Here is a 17014-nt window from a genome sequence, read left to right on the forward strand (position 1 = left end):
GTCTTACTGTGCACACTAATTCAGGTGGGTAGCCATGCTGGTCTGAAACAGCAGAACGAAGTTTGACTCCAGTGGCACAAGACCAACAAAGTTTTATTCTGGGTGTAAGCTTCCATGTGCACACACACTTCTTGAAGACGTGTGTGTGCACAGGAAAGCTTATATCCGGAGTAAAACTTTTGTGGTCTTAAAGGTGCCACTGGACTCAGACTTTGTTATGCACACTAATATACATGTCTGCATCACTAATGTTAATTTGTTCCTGATTTGTTAAACGTATCCTTCTGAGTGAGTCAGCATAATCAACAAAATGGGACATCCAATAACCAATGCATTAGGATTTTAAGAAGTCCGGAACCACCAGAGGGAACCGAAGCATAGCACAAGCATTAGCAATGATACATTAAGCAGTACAGAAATTATGTAATAGGATACTACTTACAATAAGCTATATACAGCAGTATAAAACACGGTCCCAATCATTTATCCGATTTTGTACCGTGCAACCCTGCCATAAATGATACTCAAAGAACTATACAAATGTAAAATGTGTGCACACAGAAGATTATGACTAGGAGGAAGGGAAGCCAATTGCCTCTCCTAGAAGTTCTAATACTAGGGAAAAAGCAATTAGGAACAGAAGGAAGCGTTCTGGATACATTGAGTATTAAGATACCCTAGCTCAGGCTAATATTAGCTCAGGCTAATACTTTATACAAGAAGGCATTAGCCCTTCATGTTTCAGTACATGTTTGATATGCTGTGTACAGCTCAAGGACCATATGTTGTGCCAGACATAGTTATACATTTGAGCTGATTTCATTTAGCTGCATTATGTGCTTCTTTTAAGAGACTTCTAGCCTCAGGGTTGTGTCTGGCCCATGATCCTAAATCTGCAACTAACAACTTTTTACTACCCTGTGTAAAGCAATCCATTGCACCTCTGTGTGTACTTATACTGAAACTGTGCCAATAATTATAGTTATTGAATGACAGGGTCCAATTTGAAGCTGTTTCTGGCAGGGGAGCTTGATGCAACACAAAACATGTCCACAACAATTAAAAATTGCTAATATATTAATATGAAGAGCAATGGAACGAAGAGAGTTTGAGGGGTCAAAATTGCTGGTACGTGATCAGGTCCGATGACCAGCTGGGGAAGATATAGAGAAATAAAAGGAAATTAGCAGTGGAAAAAACATATCTTTAATCCAAACAACTCTTAAGCCATGGTAATTAGCAATGCTCTATGAAGGCATGTGCACACACACACCCCACCAATGGAGCCAGGTTACAGCATCTCAAACATAAAACTTGAGAGAGGGACAGAGAAGGGCTGGATCGTGAACAGAACTCTGAGGACAAAACAGAATCTTCTCACGCCTTCCACTCAATGAAGAGCACCTTTAGAGCTAACCCAGAGGTTTTTGTTTTTTAAAATCAATTTCCAAGGTCTTCCCAAACTTCCTGCAAAATGCATGATTGTTCCTAAGCTGTCATGATGGGCCTCGGTGCCTCACCCACAGGTAGCACCGCCGGATGCAGGAATATCACATTTTTTAAAAACAACAGACAGAAACATTCCCAAGCTGGAGCATTTGTTGATTTTTTGTTTTGCTCACCCACTAGGCAGTTACCATAATTTGCATCACTGTGTCAACTATTACAGGCACCTACTGGATAATACCCCGACAATTACTACTGATGATGAGCAACATCACTTTAGAGGGAGCCAGTTTGGTGTCGTGGTTAAGTGCGCGGACTCTAATCTGGGAGAACCGGGTTTGATTCCCCACTCCTCCACTTGCACCTGGCTGGATGACTTTGGGCAAGCTGTAGTTCTGATAAGAGCTGTTCCTGAAAAAGAGCAGTTTCTGTCAAGAGCTCTCTCAGCCCCACCTACCTCACAGGGTGTCTGTTGTGGGGAGGGGAAGGGAAAGGAGTTTGTAAGCCGCTCTGAGACACCTGTGGGTAGTGAAGGGCGGGGTATAAATCCAACCTCCTCCTCTTCTTCTTCTTCTTCTTCTTCTTCTTCTTCTTCTTCTTCTTCTTCTTCTTCTTCTTCTTCTTCTTCTTCTTCTTCTTCTTCTTCTTCTTCTTCTTCTTCTTCTTCTTCTTCTTCTTCTTCTTCTTCTTCTTCTTCTTCTTCTTCTTCTTCTTCTTCTTCTTCTTCTAGAGACTGGCAAACCCTGATTGCATCCCTAGCAAAAAGCACCATCCATTTAAGTTCTTCAACCTATCAAATAAAAACAAACCAAGACCAGCAAGCCACCTCACACTTCCTGCAGAAACTGTCACACACTTCTTTCCACATTTGACTGACTCCTTCCAGAACGGTATGTGAACATGCCCCTCTCTGGTGGCACAGCGTGCGCCTTCCCAGATTTAAAATGTGTACGTATTTATATACAAAGCCAAAGGTTCTCGCAAATTTCACTTGCCTAGCTTCGACAACACATGAGATGCTGACTCAAATCTGTCAAAGGCTGTCTACGCTTCTGCAATAGGTTCTTCTCAGTCCCTTCATCTACCTCCAATCATGTGGAGATGGGATGTAACACTGGGATACACTAGAGACATACAAAGACTTTGAGTTTTGCTCAAAGAGTGGGATGAGGGAATGAGAGGATTCCGTGTTACGGAGAGATCAAAGACTAAAGCAGGGGACCCACATCTTTGAAGTGGACCCACCTGTAACAACAGGAGTCAGAACAGCGGGGAGGTTAGCTCCTCTTTAGTGCCTTTAGTGACCTCCCTGCTCCCCAGCCTCTACTTCACACAGACTCATACTTAGATATGGGCCTGCAGCAGCTATCCAGCACTTTGGACCTAACTTTCCCCAGCATCGCTGATCAGAGAGACGTTAGGAGACAACTGAGTTGGAAAGGCGGCTCCCAAATTCATTCCAGCTAGAGAAAGTCCATAAAAAGAGGCCTGCTGGATCACACATTCATCTACTCCATTATCTTGTCTTACACAGTGGCCAACCAGTTCCTCTGGAGGTCCGGCAACATGGCATAAAGGCCTACAGTTTGGTGTAGTGGTTAAGTGTGCGGACTCTAATCTGAGAGAACCAGGTTGGATTCCCCGCTCCTCCACCTGCAGCTGCTGGATGAACTTGGAAAAGCCATAGTTCTGTCAGAGCTGTCCTTGAATGAGCAGTCCTCAAAAGAGCTCTCTCAGCCCCACCTACCTCACAGGGTATCTGTTGTGGGGAGGGGAAGGAGATTGTAAGCCGCTCCATCCAATCACCACCACCACCACCCCCTCCTCCACTACCTCCTCCTCCACCACCACCTCCACAACCACCACCTCCTCCTCCCCTTCCCTTCTTCTTCTTCTTCTACCTCCTGGCACTAACCTCCCCCCCTCCTCTTCTTCTTCTTCTTCTACCTCCTGGCACTGCTATTCAGAGTAAGTGTGTACATGTGCAACATCTAATACAGATATACACACAAAGAGAATGTGGAAAGTTTCAGAGAAGAGCTTTCAGGGAGTGCTTGCAGTATATGAGTTCTGAAAGGTATCGAGATGTACAAAGGATTTCAAGCCAAGACTGCCTTTGAATCTTTTCGTCTTTGTTTAAGCCTCCACCCAGCTGAACAGACCCACCCGCCCAACACATCCTTAATGGGACTGCTTATTTCCCTAATACTTAATCAACTACAAATCTTTACTTCATTAGTTTAGAGGACCAGTGCTGTACTCTCCGGCGATTTGTACTTCCTAAGCCACAAGCCTGACAACCAGAGCTTCTTCAACTCCTGAAGTTTACAGCTGGAAAGGAACCCCACATTTCACAATAAAAGACACTGACAGATATTGGCAGGAAAACAGTTACTGCAAGAAACTGCAAACCAGAACAATCATCTGGTTGCTTTCCTTCTTACCCGGGGCAGACGTCAACAACAGTCAATCCAGCTGAGCTTTTTGTCCTGCATTGCAGAACTGACTTGGTCTGAGGGATTCCAACACAAAGGCCGTGACAGAAAAAGGTGCAAAAGTCTCATGGGGGCTATTCCGAATTCCTTGGTGGACAAGGCAGATACAAATGCAATCACTAATATAGAAACTAAATTTGGGCAACTGTGATGTTGAGAATTGAACTGGGTTCTTAATTTCTTAAATCGTTAGTTTATCTCACTAATCTATTGAATATCATCAAATAGTCTTGATATTACCTGATTCATTATTATAGGTAAAGATAAAGGTTCCCTTGCTCGAAAACCAGTCGAATCCGACTCTAGGGTTGCAGTGCCCATCTCCGTTTCAAAGCCGAAGAGCCAGCGCTGTCCTAAGACGTTTCCGTGGTCATGTGGCCGGCATGACTAAAGACCAAGGCGCACGGAACGCTATTACCTTCCCACCGAAGTGGTACCTATTTATATACTTGCAATTTCTTGGTTTCGAACTGCTAGGTTGGCAGGAGCTGGAACTAGAGACGGGAGCTCACTCCGTCATGCGGCAACCCGGGTCTTGAACTGCTGAACTACTGACCTTCCACAGCCTGCAGTTCAGTGTCTTAACCACTTGAGCCACCGCAGCTCCTTTTTATTATTATACTCAACTGCATATGTAACTTCTGTAATTTGATTTAGTCATACATACAAATATGGCTGAATTGATTAATTTTTAAAAAAATGAAATGGGGCCATGTCCTTGTGCAACGGGGGGAAAGAAGCCCATTACGAAAACCAAGTTAAGCAGGGAAATTATTTCTGTGCTCTAATTCGGCTTCCTTTTTCAGCACCCCAATTTGCACGCATGGACTTAATGGAAAGCCAGGGCTGGAAAAGGCTGACTGGCCTCCTAAATTTCACACTTTCTGCACTTCAAGAGTTCACCTGCTGGGACAAGCTAGCCACATTTTGCTTCTCCTGCTGTGAGCGCAATGGCCAACTAGCCGTCTACACTCCTTGCAAGCTTGATTTATATTTATGTAACACGCTTTTAGGCCGTCTTTCCACCCAACTTAGGGTCCAAAGGCAGTTAACAATAAAAATGGTTAGACGTGTTAAAAGCACCTATGGATATAGACAAAACTAATAAAACCAATTAAAACAGAGATGCGGACAGGAAAGAGGGTCACTGAGGAATCAGAGAGGGAATGATGGACAAAACTTGAAAGTCTCCACCTTTTGACGGAAGACAATGATAAGGGGGGACAGATGACTGTCCCTGAGGAGGGAATGCCATAATTTCGTCGCCCTGACTGTGAAGGCCCTTTCTCAGGTTGCCAGTGCCATCCATCAGAAGAAGAAAAAGAAGCAGAAGCAAAACAAGAAGAACAAGAAGAGGAGGAAGAGGAGGAGGAGGAGGAGATTGGATTTATACCTCGCCCTTCACGACTCGAAGGAGTCTCAGAGCGGTTTACAATCTCCTTTGCCCTCCCCTCCCCACAACGGACACCCTGTGAGGTAGGTGGGGTTGAGAGAGCTCTTTCAAGAACTGCTCATGAGAGAACAGCTCTGAAAGAACTTGTGACTGACCCAAGGTCACACCAGCAGCTGCATATGGAGGCGTGGGGACTCAAAACCTGTTCTCCCAGATTAGAGTGCGTGCTCCTAACCACTACACCAAACTGGGTCTCAGTCTGGTTCTCAGATGGCAGGGGCACCCAAAGCAGGGCCCCCGAAGGCTCACGTGGGAGTAGTGGGTCCTTAGCTCAAGAAAACGTCCAAGAGGCTTAGACAGTCCAGCTGAAAAACCTGCCTTACCAGCTCCTCCTAGAAATGGTTACCTTAACACAGCAGAGGATGGTTCACAGGGGCTGCCCTGATATCCTCTTTAAAGAGACAATCCTATTTTGTCCAGGTTATTTATTATTTTCTATTTATAACCCACCTTTCCTGCAGAGGCAGGCTCAAGGTGGCGCACAACAGATTAAAATACAATACGATACAATTCAGTTTGGGTAAACATGGCATGAGGGTAAAGAGTGCTACGCTTCTCTCATACTGAATGCTTTACCAAAGGAGAGCTATAGTTAAATCGCTTTTGTTCTTGTAACTTCCACAGCATGGACGGCTGTCTCGATTCCTGCAGCAGCTCTCAGCACATTCTCTTCCCTATTTTCTCAAAGACTGAGCGCAAAGCAAAGCATACCACTCAGGGTACGCATTTCATACAGTAACAAAGTTCTGACACAAAGACAGTTCTAGGCGAGAATATGTGTGCTCAACATGCTTCCCCTATCACATGCAACTACCATGTCCAAGGACGAGCCATCATGTACACAATCCTAAAAATCCCCCACAGACACCAAGGAGTCTTAATGATCTGAACAGCGAACAGATTGGTTTATCCCACGGTATGCTGAAACCACCCCATGCTGTTGCAGCACTACTAACTCGTAAGAGAAGACAGCAAGAGGTATACTAAGGCAAGTGCTTCAAGCTAGAGGGGTTACGACTGCTTGTTGTAGCTAATGAACTGATGCAAGAGTACTTCATGTCAGTTCTGGTTCAGTGGAGCGCCACTAAGAACTAAGCTCCACTAGGTACTGGATTCTTGCTTCTTTCCTCAGCCCAGATTTAAAACAAAGCAATTTCCACTCGATTCAATGCAAATGAACAGATTGGTTTATCCCACTGTATGCTGAAACCACGCCATGCTGTTGCAGCACTACTAACAATACGTAAGAGAAGACAGCAAGAGGTATACTAAGGCAAGTGCTTCAAGCTAGAGGGGTTACGACTGCTTGTTGTAGCTAATGAACTGATGCAAGAGTACTTCATATTAGTTCTGGTTCAGTGGAGCGCCACTGAGAACTAAGCTCCACTAGGTACTGGATTCTTGCTTCTTTCCTCAGCCCAGATTTAAAACAAAGCAATTTCCACTCGATTCAATGCAAAGACAACAAACAAGACAACACAAGGCCTGAAAAATAAGTTCCAGGAAAATGCATTATTAGGCAGAGGCACAGTTTCCCAATGTTTGAACGTCAAAGAATTCCCTTTATATCTCCATCATCCAGGAAAGCTCTAAGCCAGGGGTGTCAAACATAATGCCCGGGGGCCGGATTCGGCCCATCCAGGACTCTTATGTGGCCTGTGAGCAACTGATGCAAGGGAGGGAGTGCAGGGGGGAGTGGGGGGAGCCAATCCATTGTGGCTTCAGCATGGCAGAACAACCTCATCTGCAGCAGTCAAGCATCGTGGGAGCATCTGCTCAGTGCTGCACTCCTGGCTCTCCAGTCCGCTTAGGTGAGGATATACCACCTCAGAGCTTATCAGCTGCTATCCTTTATACAGTTTTCATCTCCGGTACTTGGCATGACGTTTCACGGCACACATGGCCCACAGACCTTACCAGCTGCTGTCCTTTATACAGTTTCTATTTCCAGTACCTGGCATTATGTTTTATGACACACTTGGCCCGGCCCGACAAAGAGACATTTATGTCAGATCCAGCCCTCATAACAAATGAGTTTAACACTCCTGCTCGAAGCCTTCTTCTTGAAAAGGAGAGTGACTTTAGGGATCAGCTGAGATGTCCAGAAAATGATGCAGTACTGTAAGGCAAGGGGACCCTGCTCTTATACTTGAGATTTACAACACACTCCTGTGCCGAGTTACTCAGTCTGAACCCAACTGGCTTGGATCACATACCTTTGCTCTGCTCACATTTCTCTGTGGTCACGGGAGAGGAAGTTCTCCACTGCAGAGTTTGCTTCCTCGCACACTAAGGGTTTTGGCGCTCACTGAAAAACATCAGAATTACACAGCTGGATCTGCCTAGTGCTAGCAAAAGCAAGTTCCACAGCAAAAGACTGCCTCCACAGCTCCTGCAGAAAAGTATGCAGAGACCATAGATTCAGGATTGTTCTTCCCCAAGTTACAAAGATGTGCATTTCGCATGTGAAAGAGATGTGGCTCAGGGACTGTATTTACCTAGCATTTTGCATTTCCGCAGCCAAAATCTACACCTCATTCTCAATGTCATGCTATTCGTAGGCAGTACTTTGCATGCTCAAATGTAACTTGTAAACCACAGATGGCCAAGTACTTTTCATCCTGCCAACAGAGTACCAGAGAATTGTTCAAGAGGGCATTTTTATAAAGGGAACACAGCTACAGTTTAATGGACTGGTTCAGGAAGGCACTTTGGTAAAGGAAAGAGAGCTGTAGTCTGTGCCACTGTTTATCGTATTATTATATTGCTTACGATATGGTTTACTACTTTCGTAATGTTGCAAAAAAGTGATGCCTGGCATCATGTCTGATACTCTTGTTTTGCATTGCTTCTACTTTTGTAATCCTATTGCATTTGTGGATCTCCCATGCTATTTGACTGTATTGTTTTACACCATGCAAATCCACCTTGAGTCTCAGAGAGAAAGGCAGGCTGTAAGTAAATAAATTTGATGCAACACATCCTTCGCCCACAAAAGCAGCTCCATTAGCGTAGCTGAGCTAACATGAACCAGGCAGTCATGGACAGGATCAGTAACAGTTTCCACAACAGCAGTGTTCCCACTTCCCTAGGAACTGCTACCAACTCTAGTTTTTGTAATGTATTGGAATAGCTTGCATGAATCACCTCATTCACCTTCAATGTTAAGCTTGAGCCGGACGAAGGCTCCACAGAACTACATTCCTATTGGTCGCTTTGCAACAGCGACCAATCAGAACTGTTACAGTTCCCTGCGAGGGAAAGACTCTCATTGGACGTTATCCGCACAACCTTATTGGTTGTTTATTGTAAATAGGCGTGGCTATGTTAGGCCGGGAATGTTTAAAAGGAGCCTGGCCCCCAATGTTAAACTTTTCTGGTTATGAATGCGTTTGAGTGCTTGTTCGTTACTTCAATAAAGCTGAATCACTTTGCTGAAATCACTCTCCGGATCTTTGTTAGCACGATCTAACACTTTTTGTCTCTCTTTGCAAATGAGTTCTAAGAGATGCCAGGATGAGAAACAGGCTGTGTGAATCAACTCCAGCAGCGGAAGCAAAATAAGAATATAGCTTCAGTATGAGAGCACCATTTTTAAACTCATTATTCCAGAGAAGAATGAACAGTTTTGCAGTAACCAGAACCCTTAAGCAGGTCCTACCTTAAATTCTGTAGCAGCCCAGCCGAACCTATAATCTTGTCAGAACCCGGACGTTAAGCAGGGTTGACCATGGAGACCACCAAGGAAGACTGTGGTTGCTATGAAGAAGAAAGCTGTGGGAAACTACCTCTTGTCAGTTTCTTGCCTTGAAAACCCAATGAGCTGGAACTTCATGGGGTCGCCATGAATCAGGCGCAACTTGATAGCCCAGTTCACTTTTTACCTCAAATTCCAAAATATAGTAGAAGAAGAGATTGGATTTATACCCCACCCTTCATTCCCCAAAGGAGTCTAAGAGTGGCTTACAATCTCCTTTCCTTTCCCCTCCCCACGACAGACACCCTGTGAGGTCGGTGGGGCTGAAAAGAGCTCTGAGAGAACTGCCCTTGAGAGAACAGCTCCGGAAAAAACTGTAACTGACCCAAGGTCACATCAGCAGCTGCATGTGGAGGAGTGGGGAATCAAACCCAGTTCTCCCAGATTAGAGTCCCCCGCTCCTAACCCCTACACCAAATTAAAGATTTGCTACATTTAACTGCAGGGTGGTTGGGAGGATAAAATGGAAGAGGAGAGAGCCTGAACACCAAGCTGAGCAGGCTACATCCCACATACCCACACACTGCAGAGGAGATTCAGCAACTACCCATGTTTCTATCCATCTACATCAGAAGACAATGTAAAGACTTCTTGGATTACCATCCTCCTACCACAAAGTGGCTCTTTGAAAAGCTGCCAAAAGGCCAACCATCAAACTAAACCGTCTCTTGTTGTTGAGACAAATGCTCTAGCCACGACCCTGTGTCGAGTTAAGCATAATTAAGCCCATTATAAGCAACACTCTAACCACCAACCAGGACATGCACCTACAGCCTGCATGATACACAACCAATATTAGAATAGACAACACCTACGATTTCAAATATAAACTGCACAGATCTTATAATTTGCAGGGCAGTGGGGAGAAATTCTGATCAAAATCACCTAGTATCTGGGCGCAATTTGATGCCATCTGTGTTGGCCTAACAACCCACGACTGCGATTGTTACTGGTGGGTCACTGCAAGGCAGAACAAGAAAATTCACCCACACATAACACTGAATGAGAACTGCACGCTATTCACAGATGCCCAATGAAAATATGAATTGCAGTGAATTAAGCTATGCAGTGGCAACTTCAAATTGGGGGGCAGAGAAGAAACCTGCCTGCTTTTTTCCCAGTGGTGAGAGCTGAGAAAGGCCAGGTAATTGTCAGAAAAGTCTTGCAGGAAGTCCACACAGGTACCATCAAGGACAGAAGCCAACTTCTCTGCCTTCTTCAACATCTGTTTCGCCCGCTCGCTTTCTTGATCAACTTCCAACTTAAACTGTCGAGATGGCGTGCCCCCTGGACCAAGCTATTGCCCTCCTGGTTGCTGTTTTTCACAAGTATTCTTGCAAAGAAGGTGACAAGAACAGCCTGAACAGGAAGGAGTTGAAGGAACTGATCCAGAAGGACTTGACCATGGGATCACACTTGAATGATACCGAGATTAAAGGACTGATAGATGATCTCGATCGCAACAAAGACCAGGAGGTGAACTTCCAGGAATATGTGACCTTCGCCTGAACAGGAAGGAGTTGAAGGAACTGATCCAGAAGGAGTTGATCACACTTGAATGATACCAAGATTAAAGGACTGATGGATGATCTCAACAACAAAGACCAGGAGGTGAACTTCCAGGAATATGTGACCTTCCTTGGTGCCTTGGCAATGATTTACAATGAAGCATTGAAGGGTTAATTGTAGACGAGCCCAGCTAGATCAAGACAGCATGGCCTTGATGAACCGGAAGTGCCTCTGTAAGCAGGGCAGTGGGGAGTGCCTCTGTAAGCAGTTTTGTGTCTAATAAAAATTGATTTTTGTAATGTTAAAAAAAAAAGGGACAGAAGCCAGGAGGGCCAGAAGTTATGGCCCGGTGGAAGCACAGGTGAGGCCTGGGAAGAAGCGGGGCTCTGTGAGGCCATTTCCAACTTTCAAACCACTCTTCCTCCTGAAGATGGTGCCACAAGAGTTCACGACAATTACGCTTATGCTTCAGTCATGTTTGGTAAATAAAAACTTGACTAATTAACTCTTACAAATAAATGGGATAAGGAGAACATGGGAAAGCAACAGTTAGCAGTGCTGCCATTGAAAGACTGCAGCGGGAAAGACTGTGCAAGTACAGTTCATTAGCAGTACTAGGGAAAAGGCCGAGCAATGGACCTTTCTTTGAATTGATAATGTAAGCCAGTGTGTATGAAATCTCTTTGCATGTTAGATTCCTTCTTTTTGTTAAAAGCTCTCCGTTGTTCTTACTAGGTCTCTCAATGTCCCAGAACACCGAGTTGTGTTTTAAAAATAAAAACACATTTCATGGGAACAGGAAAGGCTGACTTGCATTTTTCACAGGGGGATCTTGTTTTCATTGCTGTATCCTCTTCTCTTCTCTTCCTTCTTTCCAAGAACTGGCACAAGCAATTGATAAGCTTGGAGCACAAAGGAGTTACTGATGCTACAACCGCTTCCATTTTGCCTTACCTGTTTCCCTCTCTTTTAAAAAAATATAATGTAGCATATGAAAACAGTAGTCTTTTTTTTTTAATGTACCTCTGTGTGCCCCATACTGAAATGAAGGGGCACAATTTCTCCTTATTGTTAAAACAATCTGAAGTTCTTTAAAAACTTCAGGGGGAAATTATGACACTGCATCACAAGTTTTTTACATGTTTGTATTATCTATATGCTTGAATACAGTACATATGAGATTCCTCTAAAGTTACAAAAACCATTTTATGAGATTTAGTTGAACATTAATGTCATTTTTACCTTATCTACTACGGCAACACGTTCAACTGCCCTCAAACCAAAATTCTGGTTTTCCAAATACCCAAACTCTTTGACATAAACCAAAGGGTGCTGGTAATTCAGTTCTTCAAGAAGCAGTGTGTTACTAATCTACTGTAGAGAATGCCCTACATATTCTATGATTGCATATATAGCTAAGGCAAAATAAGTAACTTCACAAGCTAGATAACCTCAAAACCAAAAATGTAATCCTACCTGACAGAGTGTACCTAGTAAAGGTAAAGGTTCCCTTGCTCGAAAGCCAGTCGAATCCGACTCTAGGGTTGCGGTGCTCATCTCTGTTTCAAAGCCGAAGAGCCAGTGCTGTCCGAAGACGTTTCCGTGGTCATGTGGCCGGCATGACTAAACACCATGGCGCACGGAACGCTGTTACCTTCCCACCGAAGTGGCACCTATTTATCTACTTGCAATTTCTTGCTTTCGAACTGCTAGGTTGGCAGGAGCTGGAACTAGAGATGGGAGCTCACTCCATCATGCGGCACCCGGGGCTCGAACTGCTGAACTACCGACCTTCCACAGCCTGCAGTTCAGCGTCTTAACCACTTGAGCCACCGCTAAACAGAACTGACCTCCACAAATATAAAGCGTGTGAACTGCACAAACTCTGCCTTTTTAAACAACTCCACTCTGGCTTCTTCCCTGTTCTCCCCATCAGTATTCCCTCTAAGATGAGTTAGTGTGAGCTAGCTCACAGTTTTTTAGCCTCCAGCTCACACATTTTTGTCTTAGCTCAGGAAGGATGGCTCCAGAGCAAACTAATTTATGCAGCAGCCAAATCGTTCACTCACAACTTTAATGCCAGTGGCTCACAAAGTAGGATTTTTGCTCACAAGGCTCCACAGCTTAGAGGGAGCATTGCTCCCCATATGTAGATTTTCCAATAATGTGTAGATTGGATTCTTCTGTTGTGACTTTCATGCAATATCAGGATAAATTTAATCAATACCACACTTCCCTACAATCCCTTGGACACAGTTCACCAAGCCTTTTCTACTGTTTTAATAAAAACAGCACACAGCAAGGCCTAATGTTTTATTCACCAGTGATGGCCTGTAAGTAAAAAATAAATCACGGCTAGACACCCGCTGGGTAATCCTGAATACTTTGAAGTTACTTGTTCACTATTTAGGATTGTCCCAGAATATTTAGCATAACAAAACGTGCCATATTATTCAGCACAACTAGGTATAATCATTAACCTCCCCCATCAAACTAAGAAATCATAATAAAATTGTGCAAGCTTTTACACACACATTTATTTCACACACTTTAAGATAGGGCCCAAGATACAACACCTTTTCTGTAAGGAGGCCAGGGGCTGACTGGTGCCTGCCCCAAGTTCTGTGATGGAAGAATGATGGGATATAAATATATACACCTATCCATCTATCATATTTTCCCTCCCCTCCTCCAAGGAGCCCAGAGTAGCATTCATGGTTCTTCCCCTCCTTCATTTTATCCTAACAACTCAAGTGAGGCTGAGAGGTCACCCCTCACAGTTTAATGGTGATCTGAAGCTAGGTCTTCCAAGTCCTAGCCAGACATGCTAATCGCACCACTGCACTGTATAAATAAACCAGACTCTACTCCCCCACTTAAGTCCTGCATTCCCCCTATTAAGTCTGGGCAATAACTATGCCTTTTTGGTTCATTCAGTGGAAGTATGTATCTGTTTTGACAGCACAGTCAGACGGGCAAATCAAAAGAAAAGAACTACAATGAATGGCTGCTGAGCAGTCTCCACAGATTTCTCCAGGCTAGCTTCAGATGCAATGTTTTAATGCTTGAATTGATACCTCCCTCACAGTCAAAATGGCTCCAGCTTTACCAGTACAGTACAGAAATTATTTCTAGGTGCAACATGAACATACGCGTCCCAAGATATTCAAACGTCACACTGATAAAAGATATTTTACCTCAGTTTCTTCCTAGCTATTCAGAAAAAGAACTGGTATCTACTTGAAGGAAGAAAGCACTATTTTCCTCTCATCGGTCCAACAATCAAGCACATGGACAAAGGTAGACCCTTGCCCCAACTGCAAGCATCCTGTCCAAAACAGAAACTCCTGTCATAATGTGGCTGTACCACTATCTGACACCATTTCCTAAGCCAAGGAGCTGTTGCCACAGCCTGTCTGTTTAGGGCAGATAGAGGGGAGAAAGCATAGCCCATGACCACATCCAGTCAGTCTATCATGTAGCTAAGTTGTAGTGACAGGAGTATTTCCACCACAAACATGACTTTTCAAGCATCACTAAGCAACAGACCAAATGTCATAGTTAGTCCAATTTGAGCCTTTGGAAAGAGATCCTTCCTTTCTCACAGGACAAAGTGACTAGTAGTCAGCCTGGAGCTGGGCTTTTTCCTTTCTTCCCTTTTCTGCTCAACACCAGTATCCATTTCTTTCTCCGTTTACCTCCCCCCCCCTTATCCCTTTGCGATTCCTTTTCTTCATTTAATTCTTCATCATTGCCCTTCACATTTAACCCTACCCCTCACAAATTGCTCAATTTTATGGGAACCACTGTGCCGTGCGTCATGCACAGTTTTGGGTCATTTCATCAGAAGCGCTCACGGCCATTCATAAAATAGATCCAGACTCTTTCTTTCTATTCCCTGTATAAAAGCTGGCGTTTGGCAGATGACGCAAAAGAGAGCAGCACGTGCCACTTCGGTGGGAAAGACTACAAAACAAGTCCTTCCTGTTTTTAAGCTCACACCAGAACGCTAAGCAAGTTCATGTCAGATCAACTAGATTCTGATGCCTCAGGTTTTCTAGGCTTTCCCACAGTGTATACATACTAGATGAAACCTGAAAGCTTAATGCCCCTAACAAATAAGGGCAATGTATGAGGTCCAGGTTAATCCGCAGCAACCACGAGATCTCTTTCCAGCCATGATCAGTCCCTTAAAGCCAAACTACATGTTATGGGTGGGCACGGGACAATCTGTGGCTGCTGATGCCATTTTAGTTGAGAATTTGGCAGAAATTTCCATAGGGATCTGATCCTGATTGGGCCACACCATACATCTTGTCCCTTCACACATTTTCAAGTGCCAAAACAGCCCCCCCCCTCCGGTGATTATTTCAGCACTTTAAAAGGCACTGGGGGATAACGAGGTTACAAGGTGTTGCCACACTGTGGGGCGCATCAGGATTAGGGGTTTTGCACCATTTTTTACATTGTTAAATTCTAAAATGGCATTGATGGCCATGGGTTGCCCCATGCGGGCCCGTGCATGCCCCTCAAGTACTATGGAACATGCCAAAGGAATCAGGGGAAGGCCCATGGTGAATTTCTGCAGGTTCATCCTTACAAACCCTACCACCCAGTAACAAACTGAAACTCAACAGATCATAACACTTCAGAGATTACCCAAGAACTCCATGCCTCGTCTAGGGCTGGAATCCAGCAGGCCGAAAATATCACACAACCAAAAACCTTGATTTCCTGATCACAGACACAAGTTAACACATGAACACTGCCTGCTTTAAGGGCCAGGATACCGAAGGGACTATGGATGAATGAATGGAACTTGTAGCAGCACAGAGGCAAGGGAGACCTGTTCCGCACTCCCTTCTTGTTTGGTGTAGTGGTTGAGAGCTAGTTTGGTGTAGTGGTTGAGTGCGCGGACTCTAATCTGGGAGAACCAGGTTGATTCCCCACTCCTCCACTTGCACCTGGCTGGATGACCTTGGGCAAGCCGTAGCTCTGATAAGAGCTGTTCTTGAAAAAGAGCAGTTTCTGTCAGAGCTCTCTCAGCCCCACCTACCTCTCAGGGTGTCTGTTGTGGGGAGGGGAAGGGAAAGGAGTTTGTAAGCCGCTCTAAGACACCTTTGGGTAGTGAAGGGCGGGGTATAAATCCAATCTCTTCTTCTCTTCTTCTTTCTGCACCACTGATACTTCCCTTCCTCTGTGCTGTCTGCTATTCCCTGCTAGCATCAGTGCATTATGATAGGGAGGTAGCATCTGTTCTTACAAAAAAAGAGAATTTCCATGACAGATGTTGAGGAAGAAATTTCAGGGCACAGACACAAGCCTGAAGGGACAATTAAGTTAAACAAAAAGGGGGGGGAGGGGATGCAGTACAGATAGCTTTCAGCCACTGACACAATAGAACTGTACAGAGTTTCTCATTCACTTGCTCCAACTGCTGCGATGCGATATAATCAATACTGTGTTGGAGCTTCTGCCCATTTACATCTGCACTGTAGCAGTGCGTGTGCGAGAGAGAGAGACAGAGAGACAGAGAGAGACAGAGAGAGACAGAGAGAGACAGAGAGAGACAGAGAGAGACAGAGAGAGACAGAGAGAGACAGAGAGAGACAGAGAGAGACAGAGAGAGACAGAACGCATCAGTTGAAGCGGAGGAGAAGCAAAGCTATTTCCTCTGGAGGGAGAGACAGAGACAGAGAGAGAGAGAGAGAGAGAGAGAGAGAGAGAGAGAGAGAGAGAGAGAGAGAGAGAGAGAGAGAGAGAGAGAGAGAATGAACGGACTGAAATTTTTACCTATAAGACCATCTCTCCCTTTCTATTCAGTTAACTTACTCGGATTCCTCAAAGTGTTAGCCTTCCACTGGGTAACATTTCCATTTTTCTGCAGCGCTAAGCATTCAGGAAACAGATGACACTGTGTGGCAATTTTTCACGCTGCCTGACAACTCATGTTTAACAGAAAACAATTTGCCATTTTTTTTTAAAAAAAGCAGAAAATGATAAGGCAATGCTTCCAGACAGTGGTAGGAATGTGACCTGGGTCAGCAGGCCAAGTCTGCCTCTTCCACACCCATACAGATCTATGTCAGAGCGCTTTATTTCTGAAGAAAACCAGTTACGGACCTTTAAGCAGAGAGCAGAATTACAAATCTAGTTTTTTCTCCCCTGGAAATACTGGCTCAGTATGAAAAACTGAGAGCCACACATCTGCGGATGGGCACCAATGGGCAAGTCTTCCATCTGAATCTCTGTGCAAACCATAGCACTATTTTCCTCTCATCAGCCCAACAATCAAGCACATGGACAAAGGCTTACAGGAAAGTCACATTATTATTGTGTTTGTGTTATTCTCCC

The 17014-nt window shown here is 44.5% G+C and overlaps 2 protein-coding genes across 4 annotated transcripts in view; one reads left to right on the forward strand and one right to left on the reverse strand.

Annotated features, from left to right (window-relative positions):
• The window catches only part of WDFY2 (WD repeat and FYVE domain containing 2), an 80131-nt gene that overhangs the window by 44174 nt on the left and 18943 nt on the right, over nt 1-17014 (reverse strand). The window contains exon 1 of one of the 3 annotated variants that reach the window (XM_015429058.1): nt 7611-7642. The exons of the other annotated variants lie outside the window; for them this stretch is intronic. The gene's annotated coding sequence lies outside the window, so the exon portion shown is untranslated. Of the gene's footprint in view, nt 1-7610; nt 7643-17014 lie in introns of those variants that run through there. 3 annotated transcript variants of the gene reach the window in all.
• Nucleotides 10396-10834, forward strand: LOC107125625 (protein S100-A6-like). The gene is made up of 2 exons (XM_015429060.1): nt 10396-10627; nt 10763-10834. Exons 1-2 carry the CDS (start codon nt 10427-10429, stop codon nt 10832-10834), a joined length of 273 nt encoding a protein of 90 aa, XP_015284546.1. The 5' UTR covers nt 10396-10426.

This window comes from Gekko japonicus, unplaced genomic scaffold, assembly GCF_001447785.1.
Source record: "Gekko japonicus isolate JY-2015 unplaced genomic scaffold, Gekko_japonicus_V1.1 scaffold1705, whole genome shotgun sequence".
Lineage (NCBI taxonomy): Eukaryota > Metazoa > Chordata > Lepidosauria > Squamata > Gekkonidae > Gekko > Gekko japonicus.